The 19,426-nt window shown below is 32.8% G+C and overlaps 2 protein-coding genes and 1 long non-coding RNA gene across 6 annotated transcripts; 1 reads left to right on the plus strand and 2 right to left on the minus strand.

Annotated features, from left to right (window-relative positions):
- Positions 1 to 1,292: 1,292 nt before the first annotated feature.
- Positions 1,293 to 15,573, plus strand: eya (eya transcriptional coactivator and phosphatase 2). Of its 4 annotated transcripts, XM_033343223.2 has the most exons (10): positions 1,293 to 1,339; positions 6,964 to 7,055; positions 7,738 to 7,859; positions 9,620 to 9,785; positions 9,974 to 10,157; positions 10,234 to 10,369; positions 11,200 to 11,295; positions 11,960 to 12,225; positions 12,421 to 12,877; positions 13,058 to 15,573. In XM_033343223.2, the coding sequence occupies exons 2-10, from the start codon at positions 7,039 to 7,041 to the stop codon at positions 13,237 to 13,239; spliced, it is 1,626 nt and encodes a 541-aa protein (XP_033199114.1). In that variant the 5' UTR covers positions 1,293 to 1,339; positions 6,964 to 7,038; the 3' UTR covers positions 13,240 to 15,573. The 4 variants fall into 4 exon arrangements, with proteins under 4 accessions (XP_033199114.1, XP_033199115.2, XP_076481142.1 ...); XM_033343224.2 differs by lacking the exons at positions 1,293 to 1,339; positions 6,964 to 7,055 and having other exon boundaries at positions 7,613 to 7,859; positions 11,200 to 11,283; XM_033343225.2 differs by lacking the exons at positions 1,293 to 1,339; positions 6,964 to 7,055 and having other exon boundaries at positions 7,797 to 7,911.
- On the minus strand, positions 7,908 to 12,512 carry LOC143303675 (uncharacterized). The gene is made up of 8 exons (XR_013060202.1): positions 12,380 to 12,512; positions 12,205 to 12,303; positions 11,860 to 12,069; positions 11,527 to 11,666; positions 10,286 to 11,382; positions 9,988 to 10,160; positions 9,794 to 9,903; positions 7,908 to 8,272 (listed from the first exon to the last, which is right to left on the minus strand). It is a non-coding gene; the product is annotated as an uncharacterized LOC143303675 (long non-coding RNA).
- A 118-nt stretch (positions 15,574 to 15,691) lies between the features above and the next one.
- 26-29-p (C1 family peptidase 26-29-p) lies at positions 15,692 to 19,193 on the minus strand. Its single transcript, XM_033343221.2, has 12 exons — positions 18,993 to 19,193; positions 18,255 to 18,304; positions 18,028 to 18,180; positions 17,766 to 17,938; positions 17,588 to 17,692; positions 17,353 to 17,512; positions 17,082 to 17,274; positions 16,788 to 17,005; positions 16,597 to 16,697; positions 16,390 to 16,521; positions 16,042 to 16,231; positions 15,692 to 15,973 (listed from the first exon to the last, which is right to left on the minus strand). Exons 2-12 carry the CDS (start codon positions 18,292 to 18,294, stop codon positions 15,789 to 15,791), a joined length of 1,650 nt encoding a protein of 549 aa, XP_033199112.1. The 5' UTR covers positions 18,295 to 18,304; positions 18,993 to 19,193; the 3' UTR covers positions 15,692 to 15,788.
- Between the last annotated feature and the right edge of the window lie 233 nt (positions 19,194 to 19,426).

Genomic DNA, 19,426 nt, shown 5'->3' on the forward strand with positions numbered 1-19,426 from the left:
CCCGTTCGTAAAAAAACGTTAAATCGGAAATAAGCGTGTACATCAAACATTAGTGAACAATGTGACCGCGACCAAACGCAGTCTTCGTAAAGGTCACCACTAATTGTTAACACTATAGCAACCATCTTTGGCATGTGGAAACCTCTCCGTGGATTAAAATCTCTTGCTGTGTATTAAACACGACCACCTTCGGTCGCACGTACTACGTATTCCATTGCTAATTCGTTAACCCCGTGCTGCGCATTCCTCTGCAGTTATCAGATCGTGTGCATAGACTACCTCGATTACCATTCCACGATGGGTTCCTTCCTCGGGTTGTAAACGAAAAAAAAGCAGCTCGGGTCTGTCAGTCGAGAGAGCGATTCATAAAAACGAACGGTGACAGGAGGTGACAATTATTCGAACAAGGGGGTAACCTGGCTGTGTCCGTCCTCTTCTTGCATCTGGACCCCTTCTTTGTCGTTTCTTTTCTTCGTCTGACAATCGGGTGGCCAAGCGAGTTACCATTAGCCTCTCTCATTCTAATTAACGAGCGACCTGTGCGCGTCCGACCAACGAAACGAGACAACGAATAGGAGTACCGACGGCAGGATGAAGATGGAGGATCAAACAAAGAGAGGGGATGGAGAGGGGATGAACGTGGAAGAAAGACGCCGAACGAGCCGGCCAACCACGTGACCACCGGGCGGGGGTGGCAGGCGACATTTCGCATGCTCAGAACTCCACAGGCTGCAGCATATCGCACACCGAGCCGATGCCCTTCGCAGAGAAACAATAGTGTTGACTGCGTCCGCGATACGAGGAATCCATCAAAGAGCCTCGAACGAAAACCGCGTATCGAGCCGACGTAACCTCGAAAAAGATCAATCTCTGCTATTCGCTCCGACCCATTGGCTCGAAACGTACATCTGTGCCGGATTCCATGGTTTCACCCCTCGCGCAACGAACGTATAAACCCAACCGAGAGATGTTTTCTCGCGAGATCGTCGGCCAAACTGTTTCAATTGCGTTATACTTGTAGTTTATTCCAAGGAATAATCTTTTACAGAAGATCCTTGTTGATCAAGCGGTTCTTTTACGTGTTGCTAGAAACGGTCGGTGATAGTGCATCCGTCGGTTGTCATGATGTTCTCGTGGTCGTGGAAAGTGCGAGAAAAGTGAGAAGTAGTGTGCTTAAACCCTATCAAGTGCATCGCGTACACACATTTACGTACACACGACACAAGCGAAGGGATGACGATGCTACTATCAGGAGGGAACCGAATACAGCTTCCTTGATCCACGAATATTCGCCGAGAAGCACCCTCGTTCTTGGTCCAGCTTAAACGCCGGATACAAGGTTTGAATAAACATTCGTTTGTTATATAGCTTGTTGCTTTGATTTCTTTTAACAATGATGAGCAAGTTTTTAAATTTGAAATGATAAACTAACTCGTAAACTGAAAACTCGTAAATTATATAACAATGATATTTATATCTATATATGCAATATATAACATAATAAACAAGCACAACTTCTGCGAAGTATAAATAAGTAAAATATAATAGCAAATTGTGCGCTGGGAATTACATAAAGTCAAAATTAATATCGTACATTAACTCTAAAATTATTTTTGTCTATCTATTTATATTATCTTTTCTATAAGTAAAAGAAATGTACATACATGAAATGTTTTTTCTCAACATATCGGAAGCAATAGCCAAAACAAACGAGAACAGTCAAATGACTTTGTTGATCGAGTGCCACGTGGGAAGCACAATGTATTCTGTCTGTACATATGTATGTATTCTACAATATGTATACGTTCCTTAAATTATTAGATGTACAGGAGTTACGCACGCTACGCGGATGTGCCTCTGCATATGCACACACATGTATAAACGCATCTACGGTCGCACTCACACGTGTAAATGTCATTATCAATTGAGCATGCGTAACTTATGCATCTCATTCGGCTTGTTACCAGTAATGTATTTTAATTGGTCAACCGCTGTGTAATGCCAAGTAATCCGTACTGAAAAACTGACTGAAATTTTCTCTCTATAAAAATGTTTTTTATACTAAAAACGGTCAGAAATAATTAACTAGAAAAGTTTGTGCGAGATAAATCTGCCAAAACGAACAAAACGTTTTGGAACGAGGTTGCGATTTCCATGGCCTCTGTTTTCGAGAGGCGAGGGAAAAGAGAAAGAGACGACGTAGGAAAGCCAGAGCATTCCGAACGATGGAGAAGCTTTTGTCTTGGTCCCGTAGTGTAACCATCCCTTCCTTATTTTTCTTCTTTCCTCCTTTCAAATGTAAGCTGACCGCAGCCCGTGGGACACACGAGTGTCGCGCACGAGAAACCTCCTGCTACGCATTCCTCTTCTCTATCCTTCTTTCGTTCGGTTGCGTTTCTTTGACGGCTGACGGACAGTGGCGAGGCAAGCAACTCAGCCGCGATAAACATTTCGGCACACGCTTTATTTAGATAAGTTTGGCCGCCCTTCTCAACGGTATAAATCCTTCGTGCCTTTCGGGGAAAATAAATAATAACGCAATTCCTTAACAGAGTGACAAGTACTAGGAATATGAAAGTACTTAGGAATACAATCATGGAAGAATACTGTTATATGATATCGTCTCTTTTATATAAATAGTTCGATAAATTATATCACAACTAAATGTAAATCAATCAGATAATTCCAGAGATGATGAGTCGGGCTTAAACTATAATCACTATCGTTATGTTATATTTGCTATGTTCAATTCATCGCCTTTATCCATATTAAAAAGATGCTGCAAACTATAAGAAGTGGGAAATGTATGTTAAACATATTAGAATTAAATTAAGATAAAACAACAAGTTTCAAGACATTTACGATTCGACCAGACGGACTTTTCAATTCTGACATATGTATCTATGTCTACATTAAAAAAGATATTAGAAAAATTATGATTTTCTTTCTTTTAATTGTATATTTCTTTTTATTATAATAAGAACAAATGCAATTTCTTAAGTTTCAGAGTATAATATGTATATAAATTTCTAATAGCATAGTTTCCAATATAACGATATGTGTATATGTATATTTCATTCTTAAATCAAACTTTTAAACCAGACTTTTTAAGCTTTGATAATTATCAATATTACATTAAACATAAAAACGAAATATCCATTATTAAATTTCCACATAACGTACATATAATATCGGAAATGAATTTCAATAAGTTTCCCTAGATAAAAGCAGTCCATCAAGACCAATCAAAACAACTTCCATCAAAACTTATCGAGAAAAAAGTCGTACTCTCGATTCAAACATCGAATAGTTACTATTATTCGCGCAAGTTTAAAAGTAACAATTTCACCGATCGTCGTGGTACATTGTCCAACGGGCAATTCGGGCGTAGTTCGTGCGCGTTTTCCTTTTCCACGCTTTCCGGTATCATTCAACACAAAAAGAAAAAAACAAAGCGGCGGTATACAGTGACCGTTTAATATCGCGCATACTGCCCGTTGTTTCAAACAATTAATCGGTTATTTTTTTCCCCGACTTCGGACGTTGTTCGAGGACGTACATCGTTTTCGAAAAGAAAAATTGTCCGAGTATCTGGCTGTTGTTCAAACAACGTAGCCGCGCGCTAATTGATTCATCGTCGTGTTCCAGTGAACGACGTAACTTCCAGCCGACGCGATGCGTGTCACGGGGGAACAATTGCTTTCATACCCGCGCATATATGTGTATATATACATATGTATACATATGTGTATACATACACACATAGGGGATCATATATCTCCGATGCGATTGTCTGTACTTTTCTCGAAACGATCGTTCTACTGACAATGATTTATTCAATTACAAACATCCGATAGAAAATATTTGCCCGCGAAGACTACTGCCCCCGCATTGGAGAACGCGTAATTAATCATGAGCCCTAACAATTTAAGATCCTAAAATATTAGAATCGATCTGTTTACAGAGTTATAACTTCATTTGTTCCTTATTTTTCATTCAGTGTTGATTTTCATGTAAGAATTTGTTACGAATTTAGACTTTCATAGGTAAATAAATATACTTTGCAAAGTATTTAGGTTTAAAGATTTTGGAAAGAAGATTAAAGGAATTGTCTTAAACAAGTTCTAGTTACTTTTGTTTGTGATATTTGTAGAACTGTGACCTACACGTTACCTATGTTTCTATTTATTTAAATTTATTATTTAATGTATATTGTTTTGAAAAAATATTCAATAGTAATTGTTTTATGAATGCGCAAGTTTAATGTTAAGCATTTAAAAATATTTCTTAATTTAGACTGAAAATTATTCTTCCATGATAATTACACCGCTTCATTAATATTTTCAATCGATCAATGTATTGGTTATTATTATCACCATATTACTAACTGTTAAACTAGTCATTGAAGTCTGTAAAAATTCCACAATAGAATTATCATAATTACTTTCTCTCTTTGATTCTTCTCCTCTTTTTTGTGTGATATATTTTTTAATATTGCCATAACCCCTCTTGTCGTACGTAGTATAGGAAACCGTGTATACATTGGTACATTGTTATAGTTTGTTGAACTTTACTAACGGTAAACAGTTTTGAAATCCTGTTCCGTTTTATCGATGTCAATTTACAAATCAAAAGTTCAATGCCCTTTTATATATGTTTGAATATCATTAAAAATGCTATTGGAAGCTTAATCTACTTTGAATCTATGTTTGAATTAGAAATGACGCATTCTAATTTGAATTGTAAGGTGTTTTTTTATTATAAAAAATGTAAGCATTTTTACTAATAAACCGAATAAAATTTGTACGTTGAGAAATAAATTCAAACAGAAAATTTGCACCTAACTTCAAAATTACTTAAAGTTATATACAGACAGTGCGAGGCAGAACGACGAGGCTGTCTCGAGTCTAGCGAACAATTGTCGGTATTTGGCGAGATCAAAGGTGCCTCGCAGCTCCTTATTCACTTCATTTTAACGTATATTGAACGATTTTGTCGGAAGCGTAGATAACTGCGATTCACCCTGCCTCGCGTATTCTGCTATCTACGTGACGGCATGATACGAGGCAGCCTCGCGGATCAGCCTCGCATTGTCTGTACATAGCTTAGGATTTAATCTCATTCGCCATTTGATCTCCAGAAAACAGACTCCACCCTATGTTAAAAAACTCGTTTAAGCAACCCATAAAATAAAACACCTTGATGCAAAAACGCAACAAAGACTTCATTTCCCGCCTTCTATCTATATACGTATGTATAATGGAGAACTGTAAAGATAATTATATAAACGAGTGCAGCTTCGTTACTTCTGATAGGCCCAACACAATCATAAAGATAAGCACGTATATTGACTGAAGGTGTCATATATACAAATAAGAGTAATAAAGACATATAGCAACGTGTAACGTTGTGCGATAAAGAGCAGTATTTATATACGTACCTACTTGCCTTGCCCCTGTGCTGTTCCACTAATTATTATCTTTACAGATTTTCTAGAATAAATCAATCTAACGCAAGCTTTTGAAATGACATTCTCTAAACACAGCGCTATGAAAACAATCGACAATATTCTCCGAAATAAATTCGACGTTTAAGAAAAACATAGAGAGATTGACTAGGAGAATCGAATCGGATCTGGGTATCTATAAATAAACCAAAATTAATCTTACGGAAGCGGTGTATCGTTGCGGCGTCGGTGTGAAAGCGCCCTTATGCAAGACAGTCTCTTTTTCGCAGTATAGTGCAGCGCGAAGTATATAGTAGGCGCAGATAAGGGCGGAGCACGGACAGATATAGCAACTTGGCAACATAAAGAATACATAATGTAAAACGTCGTGAAAGGAGGTTTCATTGGCTGCTCTCGAAGGTTCCTGGTATACGCCTACCCATCTGGCCACTCCACCTCTTCGACACGCAATTGGCAGACAATAACGAAGCTGTCCGCTTCGTGCACTAACCCTTTTTGCATCAACCGGAACACCATGGAACCGGCGAATACATGATCGGTTCAGTGCTGATTTTCGGGAACTTTTTTCCTTCCTTATTTTATGATAGATAGAGAAACAATAAAATAGAATATTGGAACGCTTATTTATTTTTGAAATATTCAGACTGATAATGTAATACTAAAGAAAGGACAATTTTTAATTACTAGCAGGCTTTTTTTAGTTATTAGGTTACATGGAATGTTTATGTTTACACCTTAAACTGTTTATATCTATATACGTAAATGTCTTTTTTTCTAATACCATAAATCTTTCAAAGTAAGAATATCTTTATTGCCGTACATTTTTACAACCTTTACAGCGGTTTTATCATTTTATAGCTTCTAAAGTAGTAGATACATATTTCTCGTTTAGTTTTCGTTTTTTACTATTTTTGTGACAATTAATCATCGTTTTTTGATAAATGTAATACACAAATTTTGATTGAACACGACTTAAAATACATTCAATTCACTTTTTATTCGATTAAATTTAATCTAATACGGTTCAGATGATTCGTTTTAAAAAATTTCCATTCGAATTTAGCCCCTCGCATCAGAATCCTTTTCGGTATCGTTTTCTTGAATTTGTGCTGACATATATACACTTTTTTCCTAGAATATAATTACCGGCTATCGAAGATGTGTTTATTTTTTTCTTTATTTCATGGAAGAATTATACAAAACCTACTCTATTCTAAATGAAATGATAACATCAAATTCCGGGAATTTCTTTTGATGTATTCAACTACAAGGAATTTTTTACAATTTTATCTTAAATATATATATATATATACACACGTGTTAGTCTTTGTTCTTCATTATTTAAATAACTGTTTGATCAAGTAAAAGCCCAACGTGCATGTATTCATAAGTATTTTTACAAATTTATAAAATAAAAAACGTGTTTACAAATAAAAATTAAACAATTTAGATGTAAAAAGAAAAGAATTCGATCAAGGATTATTTGTGATTTCCAGGTGCCAAAACAATTGAGCTATTCTATCGACGGATTCTGTGATTAATTAACGATTCTATGATCCATCACACACTGGATGCATTACGTAATTTGGTAATTCGATAAAATCTTAAAAGCTGGTCCAAAAATAATAGTTTAATATTCCATTGCAGAAAATCTCAGACTATTCAATATTCTTCGTCTTTCATTTCAATATCAAATCAAGAGCTATTTTTGGTTATTCAATAACGCTCAGTTTTCATCCACTTACTTTCATAAACTACCTCCGACACGTAGTTCCAGAAAAAAGGACTTCTATCTGTCCTACGGTACATCAAATGTTAAATGTTTATAAATTTTACGCTACAACCTTCAAAGAATGTACACTTCCGGTCATAAGTCGACCGACCGTCGCACATTTGACTGCTTTGAGTAAGATGACTGTTAGGATGTATATACTTTTGATATTACGTAATTTCAACAGTTGATGTAAATACATTTGATACTTTTGTGACTTTATTTCATAATGTAAGTTACTATACCATACTATAAAATCGTGGATATTTTAATTCCACTGAGTAACTTGTGGATAAATAATAAAATCAATTTAGAAAATCGTATCTGCATTCTAACAACCATTTTGTGCAAAATAAGCAAATGTTCGGGAACTTATGAACGGGAGCGTACAATTTACAATACATATCGAATACATCGCACTGAAACTGAATGTTACATGCATTAACTGGTATATAATACCAATTGTTAATCGCGATTTTGTTTGTCGTTTTTTCTTCAGGCGCAGTGATATGTTAACCGAGGACAATGATCCGACGAAACCAGCAGGCGTTTTAGACAATGCTGGCAACGTGTCTTCGTCGACAGAGGCCTCGGTACAGCACCCTCGAGCCGCAAACAATGGTAAATAAAGCTCCTCCATTCCGGGTCTACTTAAAAGGCTACCCTTTTAAAGGTCCGTTTAGAAACCAAATCGCCATTTTTGCCTCCCTTTTATTAATTTATTTATTCGTTTATTTGTTCTCAATTTTTCTTCTTTTTCGTCTCGTCGATGCAACATAACACATGATCGCGATGATGAAGTATCCTTGGGAAACAAAAAGTGAAAAATTTGTGTTTATAACGTTTCGCACCATGGACAATGATAGCCGAAACCGGACCTGCAATAAAACGGTTTAAATTCGACGTTTTGAAAAGGCTTCTGTCTGTATTTCCCGCTTCCCTTTTGCGTGTGCCGCCGGTCGATTGAATTAAAACGAGAAACCCGGTGGCTGGTGGTTGCGCCGCGTCATGTCACGCCACTGGATTCTTCTATTCTATAAAACACGTACACCGAAATGAACAGGTAGTTTTCATAACGGACCTCCTAGCTAATTGCTTGGGAAATTAATTACATATCGCGGTTCAAAATGAAACGAAATATCCTCTCGCCATGACGCTGGTAACATCTGTATACTTCCGGTCGCGGAAAAGCTTTCCATTGTGTTGTTTTATGTTACAAATACATGAAATACGTATTACTGAATATTATTCCGGGAAATTTAATTTAACCTGAATATGCATTTTTTTGTTTTATAACATTTTCCGAAACGATGTCCTTTCTTTATTTGGATTTAAATAGAATGTATTAATTAAACGTTTATATTGTTTATTCTTCATCCATTGTTCCAACTGTTCAAACGGAAAAATAATTTTAAATGTAAATAATGCTATCGAGAAGTTGCAAAATAGGTACACAAATTAATAATAATAAAAATAGGTACACAATAGGTATCCTTCTAGAAAGATGATAAAGATATCCCAATTAATAAATTATACGAATCACGATTAAAGATTGTGATGTTTTACTTTGTGGTTTGAACGATGGTTAAATATAAAGCCGGTTCTTTTGAAATTTTTGCATTTACAGTTCTTTAAGTGTATTTTATTCGCGTGTTATATAAGCCTTTTTGCAAGTGAGCTTTATTTATATTATATTTAGAGTTACATTTGTCACTATAATATTATTTTAATTTCCTTTTTGTGGCTTGAAGTATGGTTGACTATAAATTGTGCTATTTTGTATATACAAAAAGCCGAAAGAAAGAACACGTTAAGAAAATATACCATCTTTGTTGCAATATTCTATATGTTTAAATTATAAGAATTATTACAATAAATCGTATTCTCGACTTCTATTACCACGAAATGACGGAAGTTATTCAGCAGAAAACTGAAATTCCACTTAGCAGAAAGTAGTTGCAACAGTAACAAACCTAGAAACATGTTTCTGTGAATTATATCATTATCGACGATACAGTTATAATGTAAAGAACAGAGAATAATATATTAGGTTGTCCGAAAAGTTTCTTTCGCTTTATAAGGAAATAATGGACGCACAATGTTTCTCGTTTCATATTAGTTTATTGAATTATGCATGAACATAATAATAGAAATAGAACGAAATGGATCATACCTAATTCAATAAAATAATATAAAACAGAAATTGTTGTTCATCTATTATCACCTTATGAAACGAAAGAAACTTTTCGGACAACCTAATAGAACAATATATAATATTGTAAATTACATCATTGCCAATGACAGAGTTATAATATCAAATTATAACTAAAGCGTTATAACTAAAGAGATGTGAACGTGAATCATTTTGCTCATACTGGCAGAAACGGAAGTCAAGAACGAGGTGCAAGATTGTCCCGAAAACGACAGCGTGCCCAGCGGGGAATTATACATCGACGAGAATGCCGAGGAAAAGGAACAAGAATATCCGGATTCTATGGAAAAGGCGGACTACAGTTCGTTGTACGGAGCCAATCAATATTATAACAGGCACGTACTTCTCATGCTTGAATCGCATCATCATTCATCTTTGCCCTCAAACATATCCTGATTTCTAATCAATGGCTGACTATGTTCCTATATGGTATTCCAATATTAATAACAGTCACTGTATATAAATATAATATTTACAAATTAGTTTGTAAACGTTCGTTAACATGGAAACTTCGTGCTATTAGTCTGTACAACTCACCTCCCTACGGGACAACCACAGCCGGGAAAAACACCTCGGGCTTGCAAAGTTCTTATCTGACCTCATACACGACGCCCAGCTCCATGTCTCAATATTCATCTTACGCTACATACAACAGCGGCACCACGAATTTCCCCAACGTGGCTCAAAATATATCACCGTCTTCACAGGTACTAAAAAAGAAAGAAACCATTAGAATTTATTACTCTTATTATCCTCATTACCGTTTCATCTATGGTTTTTCAGAAGCTAGATTACAGCGCCTACAGTAGCAGTTTGTATGGAAATGACAGGGTACCATTACAGTATTCCGGATATTACCCCATGCATGGTTACCACACGACACCCGCTTCGTTTAACATTGGAAACCTAAATTTTGCTGGTAACGTTCCTATCGACTTCTTCTCTACCTCTTCGGCATTATCAGGCACTTCCTCGTCGAGCAAAATTTTAATCACCGATGCAGCCAGAATCTTAAATATCGCTGTTGTATTGCATGAGAACTGTTGAATATCCGGTTCGCGTTACATCATACAAAGTGACTCATAGGGACTAGAATAATTATCTTCTGATTATATCGTATACTGCAGACGTGAACAAATTTAGAGATCTAAAGATTGAGTAAGGTCATTGTTTTTTTCTTCGTTTTAGGCTATTCTCTCTTCTTATATATATATATACTTTTGAAAATGAAACAGTTTTCGTTTTTTTATGTATATAGAATACAACAATATTGAAAAAGGTAATGAAGAATTGGATTATTGATAAATCACCTTGTATTGTTAGGTTGCTAGTTGTATTAAATCAACATTGAAAGGACAGGACATCATTTTCATTGAATTGAATACTTGAAATACATAAAAGGAGAGTAGAGAAATTTTATAGTTCCATATAAGAGTATGTAAAATTATACCCAAACTTTTAAATGTTAAACTCTGGTTTTATCAAATTATTTCAATACAAAATATTTAATATTAGGAAATATTTTCTTTGCATTATATGATGTTTTATTAATTTTTGTTTCTCTTTGTTTCGTTTGTTTCTTTTTCAGGTTCCAGAAATACTAAGAATTTTCTTATTAATTACTTAATATTTTTGTCCATTGATTTAAGTAGCAACGTTTTACTATGTTTTTATGTGCAAATTCTTGCGACAATTACGATTTATTTGCAATTATGATTTATCAGTAACGACTTCCCTTTTTGTAATAAGATTCGACAAAGTCTGCGCTCACGTTGGACGCAACAACTCACGATGCCAGCGATCTTACCGCACGAGAAACCGCAAACATCGAAGGTAACACGATTCGTACGTGTGATTTTTATATCTCCACTTTTTGCGTCAATATGTTCTCCTTGAGCGTGTTCCAACAGTTGTCGAATAAACAAATAAATGCTGAAAAGCGTAAAAGTGTTATATGTATACATATAGATATAGCTATAGATACGTCCTATGTCTTACAATTAAGAAAATATTTAAATTATCTGATAAAATAATCTTATTTAAAATAGAATATTACGAATATATATTTATTAATACCTTTTTTTGTTGAGATAGCATGTAAAATTCTAGTTATTCCTGAATCAGCCTCTATGAATGTTTAAATTTCTATTAATATAAGTTAATATGGCTGCTTGTTCGCTGAACACGTGGGCGGTAGCGCAATATATGTTTAATCTCTGTTAATAGCATAAGAATATACAAGATATAAAAAGAACTAAAAGATATAGGCATATATAATTTTTAGTTGTAAAATTATTGGCTTCTATCATTTTCTGTTTTGCATCCTAATTTGCTTTATAAGAAAAAGAGTTTCATATAAAAGTACTTATAAGTAAAAAAATTTTTTTTTTTTCAGTTTTATTTCCTTACCTATTTAAATAAATCTTTTAATGAATAGCAAAAATATTTATAGCGCACTTTCTTTGTTAGGGAAGAAAATGTGCAATAACGTTTAATGAACGTGTTCCAGGAGCGACAGCGAAACCTTGCAGACGCGGAAGACGCCAGAGCGGAAGTGGAAACAGTATAGGTTCTGCGGATACGACAGAAGCCGGTCCTGACCGGATATTCATCTGGGACCTGGACGAAACCATAGTTGTATTTCACTCCTTGTTAACTGGGCAATTTGCAACGAAGCACCGTAAGGATCCGGTTCTTTTGGGCCAAGTGGCGTACAGGATGGAAGAAATGATATTCAATTTGGCTGATACTCACTTCTTTTTCAACGACGTCGAGGTGAGGAGGCAGAACCAGACTTCAGACTTCAAATACACAGGATATTCTATAGTTGAAGCACGTACAAGATTGATGCGTCTAGAAAAAGCAAAATCTCTTACTAAAATGTTATATTCTATCAGAAATTTAATTTTATACGTATTCGGATTATTACGTGTCATTAATTTTGAAACTTTATTTTTGATCTTCCTGTAGGATTGTGACCAAGTACACATCGATGATGTATCATCAGATGATAATGGGCAAGACCTGTCTTCTTACAATTTTGCTAACGATGGTTTCCAATGCGCGTCTGCGAACAACGGTATATGTTTGGCTTCCGGTGTTAGAGGTGGAGTCGATTGGATGCGAAAATTAGCCTTTCGCTATCGAAAAATTAAAGAGATCTATAATAATTATCGAAACAATGTCGGCGGTTTATTGGGTGCTGCAAAACAAGAACAATGGTTACAACTACGTTCTGAGATTGAAGTGCTCACCGATAACTGGTTAACGTCAGCTGTAAAATGTTTAAGTCTCATAAATAAAAGAAGTGACTGCATTAACATTCTGGTTACTACCACGCAATTAGTACCGGCTTTATCTAAAGTACTGCTTTTTGGGATTGGCGGAATATTTCCAATCGAAAATATTTATTCGGCCTCGAAAATCGGTAAGTTTTACAAAGGAATTTAAGTGTGCTTAATTTAAAGCCATCATTGAATCGCATAACGTTTGAAATTATTGTAATCGTCTATTAAATACCATTTGAACCGATATATACATCAAAACGCTATTAATCACAATTTATATTATAAAAGTTCTATAAGTAATATAGATTCATCATTTCTAGGAAAAGAAAGCTGCTTTGGAAGAGTAGTTGCGCGATTTGGTCGAAGATGCACATATGTGGTAATAGGTGATGACTCTGATGAAGAAACGGCAGCACGTGCCCATAATTTCCCATTTTGGAGAATAAACAGTCACTCGGACACACAGTCGTTATACAACGCCTTAGAAATGGGATTTCTTTAAGCAGAGGATACGTTTATAAAGCGAATAGGTTTACGGGGGGAAGGAAAATTTGGGAAAGTATGTCCTAGACGAGAAACATCTTACAATTAGTCATAACGGGGGCTTATACAAGATATTTCTATATTCTTTACAATCGATAATGAGAGTATAAAAAAAGACGCTTTTATCGAGTGAACCTTTTAAACATTCCTATTATTTATCGATCGTAATATGTAAATTGAGGATCGGCTGTTCCTCTAAGATCGCCATACACGATCATCGATCGTAATTTATTTGTCGATCGTCAAATGTGATCGATCGGAGCAGGGTCCACAGGTGATATACAATGAAAGTAAAAGAAAGTAATGAGACAAAAGTGAAAATTAAAGAGTTATATATAATACGAATATTTCTAATTAATTACTGCACAGTCTCGACCATATATAAAAATTAATTTGTTGCAAACTGCAAGTATGTCTCGTGTACTTAAACGTGTTGCGTTTCTTGCTCTTACAAATGTACGTATAAAAACTAAACTGGTCGAAAAGAAATTAGATTCACAAGCAGGATGCTGTTACACGTAACATTCATTAGTTAATATTTTGATCGATGTATATTTCGAAACATTACGGAAATTTTATATGAATATTGTGATACGGTTTAATCCAATTATTTAATTATAGCATGATAGCAGTAAATGTAATAAAGCATGGTCAAACGGATACTTTTTAACAGTAGTTTGTGAAAGATATAGTCACCGTTTTATTAGTTACATTATATAAAAATATTTGACTGAAATATCATGCATTCTTAACATTAATTTCTTCGTACATATTGAATATTAATAAGAATATTTAGGTACCTATGTTTTTTAATTCTTCATATCGTGGCGTGGTTTAGAAACTTCTTTTTATAATTTCAAAACCTATTCCGAATTATTTTTAATCAAAAACAGCATATTATACATTATATGCATAAAATTTCAAGGAAATTATAAATAATTTTATGAGGACACTAGATATAAGTAATATTTTCAAAATGTACGAAATTAGGTTGTATACTTACAATCTTAATTCATAAAAGAGAGAAATATGATTAGCAAATGATAACCAAAGTTTAATGCGGTTAAATAACTATAAAATTGATCTATATGTTTTTGAAATGTAGCTTATATTAATTAAAAACGCATTTCTTTGTCAAATCAATTTTAAAAATAGGTTGTTTATAAATTTATTTTCTTTCAATTAAATTTACGAGAGTAGTACCGTCATACGAAAATTATCACTTTGTAATATGATAATTGGAAGTTTTTTTTTAAATTATAATCGTATAAAAGCAAAACGTATAATTTAATCGACTGAATAGCACAAAAACTGCACAAGTTATAAAATGATTAAAAACATAATGCTGAATGCATAAATAAGTTTCTAAATAAAATTACTTTTTAGCGTATTATGCATTCTAAACTTCGGTTGAACGAAATGGTGTGACTATTAGATTTATATATATGAAACTTAAAAAGATGAAGACTATATATTAAACAATGAAATTCATTAAAAATACTTCACATTTTTTGAAATATATTTGTAACAAACGTTCAACTTTTTTATGTATTTATACTTTAAAAAATTAATTTTTTCAGACAAATGTATTTTTGTGTTAAATCAATATTGTATTACACCGATCACATGATAAATGTGGATCTGTGTGTTAAAATAGATTGACGAATATAGAAAATATGGAATAATATTATTATATAAAAGTTTACATATGATCGGAGAATTACGAGATATAAATTTTTTATTTCAAATACTTTCATTTTAATTTGTGTAACATTTCTTTTAGTTGTATATTCGATTTTATATTGAATGCACAGTGATGTAACTATTTCAGTATCTGTATAATTTTACAACGATTTAAAAAATTGTATTACGCAAACTGTGCCTACTGAAATTACATATATTTTTGTAAGTAATTGTTATTATAATTCCAGCATCAGGCTTTCCAATACATAAGCAATAGTTTAATATCAATGTTATAGAGTTATCTATGTATAGCAATGCCTATTTTCTGTGTTGAAATAAGAACGTGACATTGTTTAATTCTGTAGCTGTTTATGTTCGTTTATGCTTTTTATACCGAGCAAATGATATTGCTTTGCGAATCGGCAAATCGCAATTACTACGTAATTTGTTTTTACATTGTATAGAATTTTAGTCGAAAACTTATGACATTTGTGTGTCTTTTGTTATACAAATATTTTTAGTAATAATAACAAAGAGAACAAAAATTATAAGGCCGCTTTTAAATACTAAAGATTTTCAATAAAAGTCATTTTGTTTATGTTTACACAAAGCTAATTTTCTTAAATTCTATAATTACATATTATTTATTTAACCCAAAAGATGTAGTCTTAACAATTTATTTTTCTTTAGGTATACAGTTTATATTTAAGAATATTAAGAAAGCAAAATTTTATCGTTAAAAAAGAATGTATATTTTCGATTTTCAACAATCCCTTTTCTTACATATTCATATTAAAAAAATAAAGATAGTGTTACTTATTTTTCTTACATAGTAACATATGTTGGAGCTGTTAATACACCACAGTTATTTTTTTCCTGAGACATAAGAATGTAACCATCATTGCCCCAGTAATTTGACCATGAATTTTTGACCAACCAATAATCCTTTCCATTTAAGCTGCCATAACCTACAGCTAAAACTGCATGATCCAGACTCTCTTCCGTATTACCTATGAACGAGATGTTATTTATTTTTAGAAAAACAGGTGCCTGTTCAGAAAATGTTGCATTTACTTACCACAAGACTCATCGTAATATACGCCATGGGAGTAGAATGAAAATGTTTTATGGGATGCGTCAATTGCGACTGAAATTGGACCATGCTTAGCAATGGCAACTTTTAGAGCATTAGCATCGCCCGATGTAACATTTACATAGCCAGTAATTTTGGCTGTCAGTGTAGCATTATTTATGTGACAGTAACCGTCCTAAACAAAAAAATAATTGAAAGCAATTTTTAAAATTAATTTTTAATTTACTAATAAATATGGTATTCCACTGAAACGATTAAAAAATTAATTTTTATCACGCATATACTCATATGAATATTGTCTATGAAATATTTGCAATCTAATAATTTACTCACTTGACCAAGGTAACCACCATAATCATCTTCAGTAGGCAAACCTCCATGCTTCATAATCCATTGATATGATCTGAAATCTTCACCACCATCACAACCATTATTTCCATAGCCCCATGAACAATCAATAAGCGCCTATAATTATGAAAAATCATAATAAAGTATTCTGTTACTTATAATATTCGTTTAGTTGTATTTAAACTATTTTACCTGTTGAGACAAACGCACTAATTTACCGTACTTCATATAGTACGCGCCTTCAACAGCACCAGTTGTACCAAAACTCCAGCAAGATCCACAAACAGATTGATCTATTTAATTAAGAAAATTCTTTGTTAGTTTGGAATATTGAAAAATTTTTATTGAAGTGTTTTTTATAATTAAAAAAGAAAGATACACGCCTTTAACAGGAGTAACAGCACCATAGAGCCTCCAATCTAAACTATCTGGGACTTCGGTTACTTCTTTTTCAGCATTGTGTGGGAAAGGTTGTCCTCCATTGTAATGTGCAGTGTATTGTTTGCCACGTAAAGCTTTTAATTCTAACTCAGTACGATCTACCAAATGATTAACACTCAATTGGTAGCCTTTATTAGCTCGGTTGGTCGAATGAATAAATCTATAAGAAATTTATATCAGTTATTGATTATGAACATTCATATTAGTTGTGTACATTGTACAAATATACGATATACCTTAAATTTTGCCTAAATACTTCTTTACGCATCAATTGATCTACATGATTTACATATTCCTTGTTATGAGTTTTTTTGAAATCTTCAAATGCTTCATTTACATGAGTGTCATAATTGTGAACAAACTCACGCATAGGATTAAATGTGTATACATGTTTGTCTCCAGGTCCGGGAAAACCAACACATGTCATATCTATTTATGATACACGTTTTATAGTTGAAATATATTCAAATAAAATTTATGTTAATAAATGAAAAGAATTCTAATTACTTGTTGTAACTTCAAACACTTCTGAACTAGGTTTTTCAGAAGAGTACCAATCATAATCCAGATAGTAATGATCATAGTGAGAGCCCAAAAGACTATTGAATCCTTTCATCTCATACCTTACAGGAATTGGTTCTTTTAAACCAGGTACACGTGGAGATTTCTATAATTAATTTTAGAATAATTTGATATAATGATGTTTATTAAACTGACAAAAATTATGTAGAGTCACAATTACCTTATATCTTATCCAAAAAGTATATTTGTTTAATTTTCCATCAATCTCCTGTTCCAATCTCCATTTTTCACATAATAAACCATTAATCACTTCTTCTCCAATACACTAGATAAAATTTAACTTTATATTAGTAATTAAATTTAAATCGTTGGGGAAAAATGGGAAAATATTATTTTACCTCCATTTCAGTTGTGTCTGGAATAATAGCTTGAGGTTCAACCTTAATTTCTTTAGTACCATTTACTTCAAGACATGTTTCCTCATTCAGGACAGATTCTGTAGTTATTGGGGCAATTTTTATGCTTTTTCCATATGATCCTTTGTGTGATAATTGGAAAGTCTTGACCATTCCTAGTTACATCAAATTTAATTTATTTTCTTTTTAAAGAAAAAATTTTTGTATTAATTTTCAGATTTATATTAATTTATACTTAAATTACCTCCATAGTAATCGATTCTACTAGATCCACTTTTGCCATCATACCATGCATAGAATGGTTCTCGGATTTCAGCATATGGAATATATAAAGTTCCTTTTAATGTGTAAGTATTGCTAAATGTTGGAGACTTCACAGCCTCGATGCAAGAGATACCTAATAAAAAAATAAAATCAATGTACTTCTATAATAAAAACTAAATGGAAAAATATTAACAATCATTATCTTACCTATCGCTATCAATGTAAAAACGATTGTAAAAGTACCCATTTTTGTACTTCTGTAAGATGAACAATGATAATATCGTTAGATTAGATATATTTCTAATTGACATTACAGATACCATTATGGCCCAAAGTAAATATGAGATACTATCAATTAATAGATTAATTAATTTATCAGTTGATTAAATTAATTATATTATAAATCACAATGACTTAATTACAAGAGCTATATCAAAATTATCAAATTTATCAAGCACTTCCTGATTCTTATAAAACAATTTCAGTAAATATACTTTATAATTCAAAATATAAGAAAAATAATTACAAACGATAGAGAGCATAAAAAAGCTATCTATAATAATTTAAATTACAATATAATATTGCAAAACTGTATTTTTATAAATATTTAATATTTAAATTCAAAGTTTATCAATAAAACGATATGTAATTTTAAATATTTGTAAATTTATTATTGAATAAAATTGAAGAATTAAGTATTAATTAAAAAATGAATAAAACGAAAAAAGAGACTTAACTAGTAGACTGCGGATTTTTATGCATTTATAGAAAATTTAAGCCTGCGATACACATGATATATAAAAATGTACAAAATATCCAAAGCAGAGTATTTGTCATAATATATAATAATTGCTACTGCAGTACTATTTAGAAAAATGTGAATTTGCATAAAGATGCGCGGTCTATTACGTCGAAAGAAGGTCTAACGAATTGCATTATACTTACAATGTGCAGTAGTTCACAATAGATCTTCCGAATATTTCAGATCAATCAAAATAGTGAACAGTAACAAGAGCCTAATAGCAAAATGTTTTGTAAACTGCTTTTCATAATATGTACTAACATTCACTTCAAAATTGTTGCACGTAAATACGAACACTACCCGTGACCGTCCAACTTATATAGAAGACGATCATGAACTGATAGGGACGTTACACGCCACCGTTACCACTACTACCACCACCACCACTGAAATGGGATATGGTGTGATATTTTCTAATTTGTCGGGATGTGTATTTCTGTAAATACATTTATGAATTGTTCAAGAAATATGCGACTTATACAGTACCGCTTTACTTAAACGAAGACTAAATTAATAACTATTTTAATGTATCTCATAGAAATATTAGTGTTTATAAGTAAGAGAATGTTTTACCCTA

This window comes from Bombus vancouverensis, chromosome 2 (genome assembly GCF_051014615.1).
Source record: "Bombus vancouverensis nearcticus chromosome 2, iyBomVanc1_principal, whole genome shotgun sequence".
Classification (NCBI taxonomy): Eukaryota; Metazoa; Arthropoda; class Insecta; order Hymenoptera; family Apidae; genus Bombus; species Bombus vancouverensis.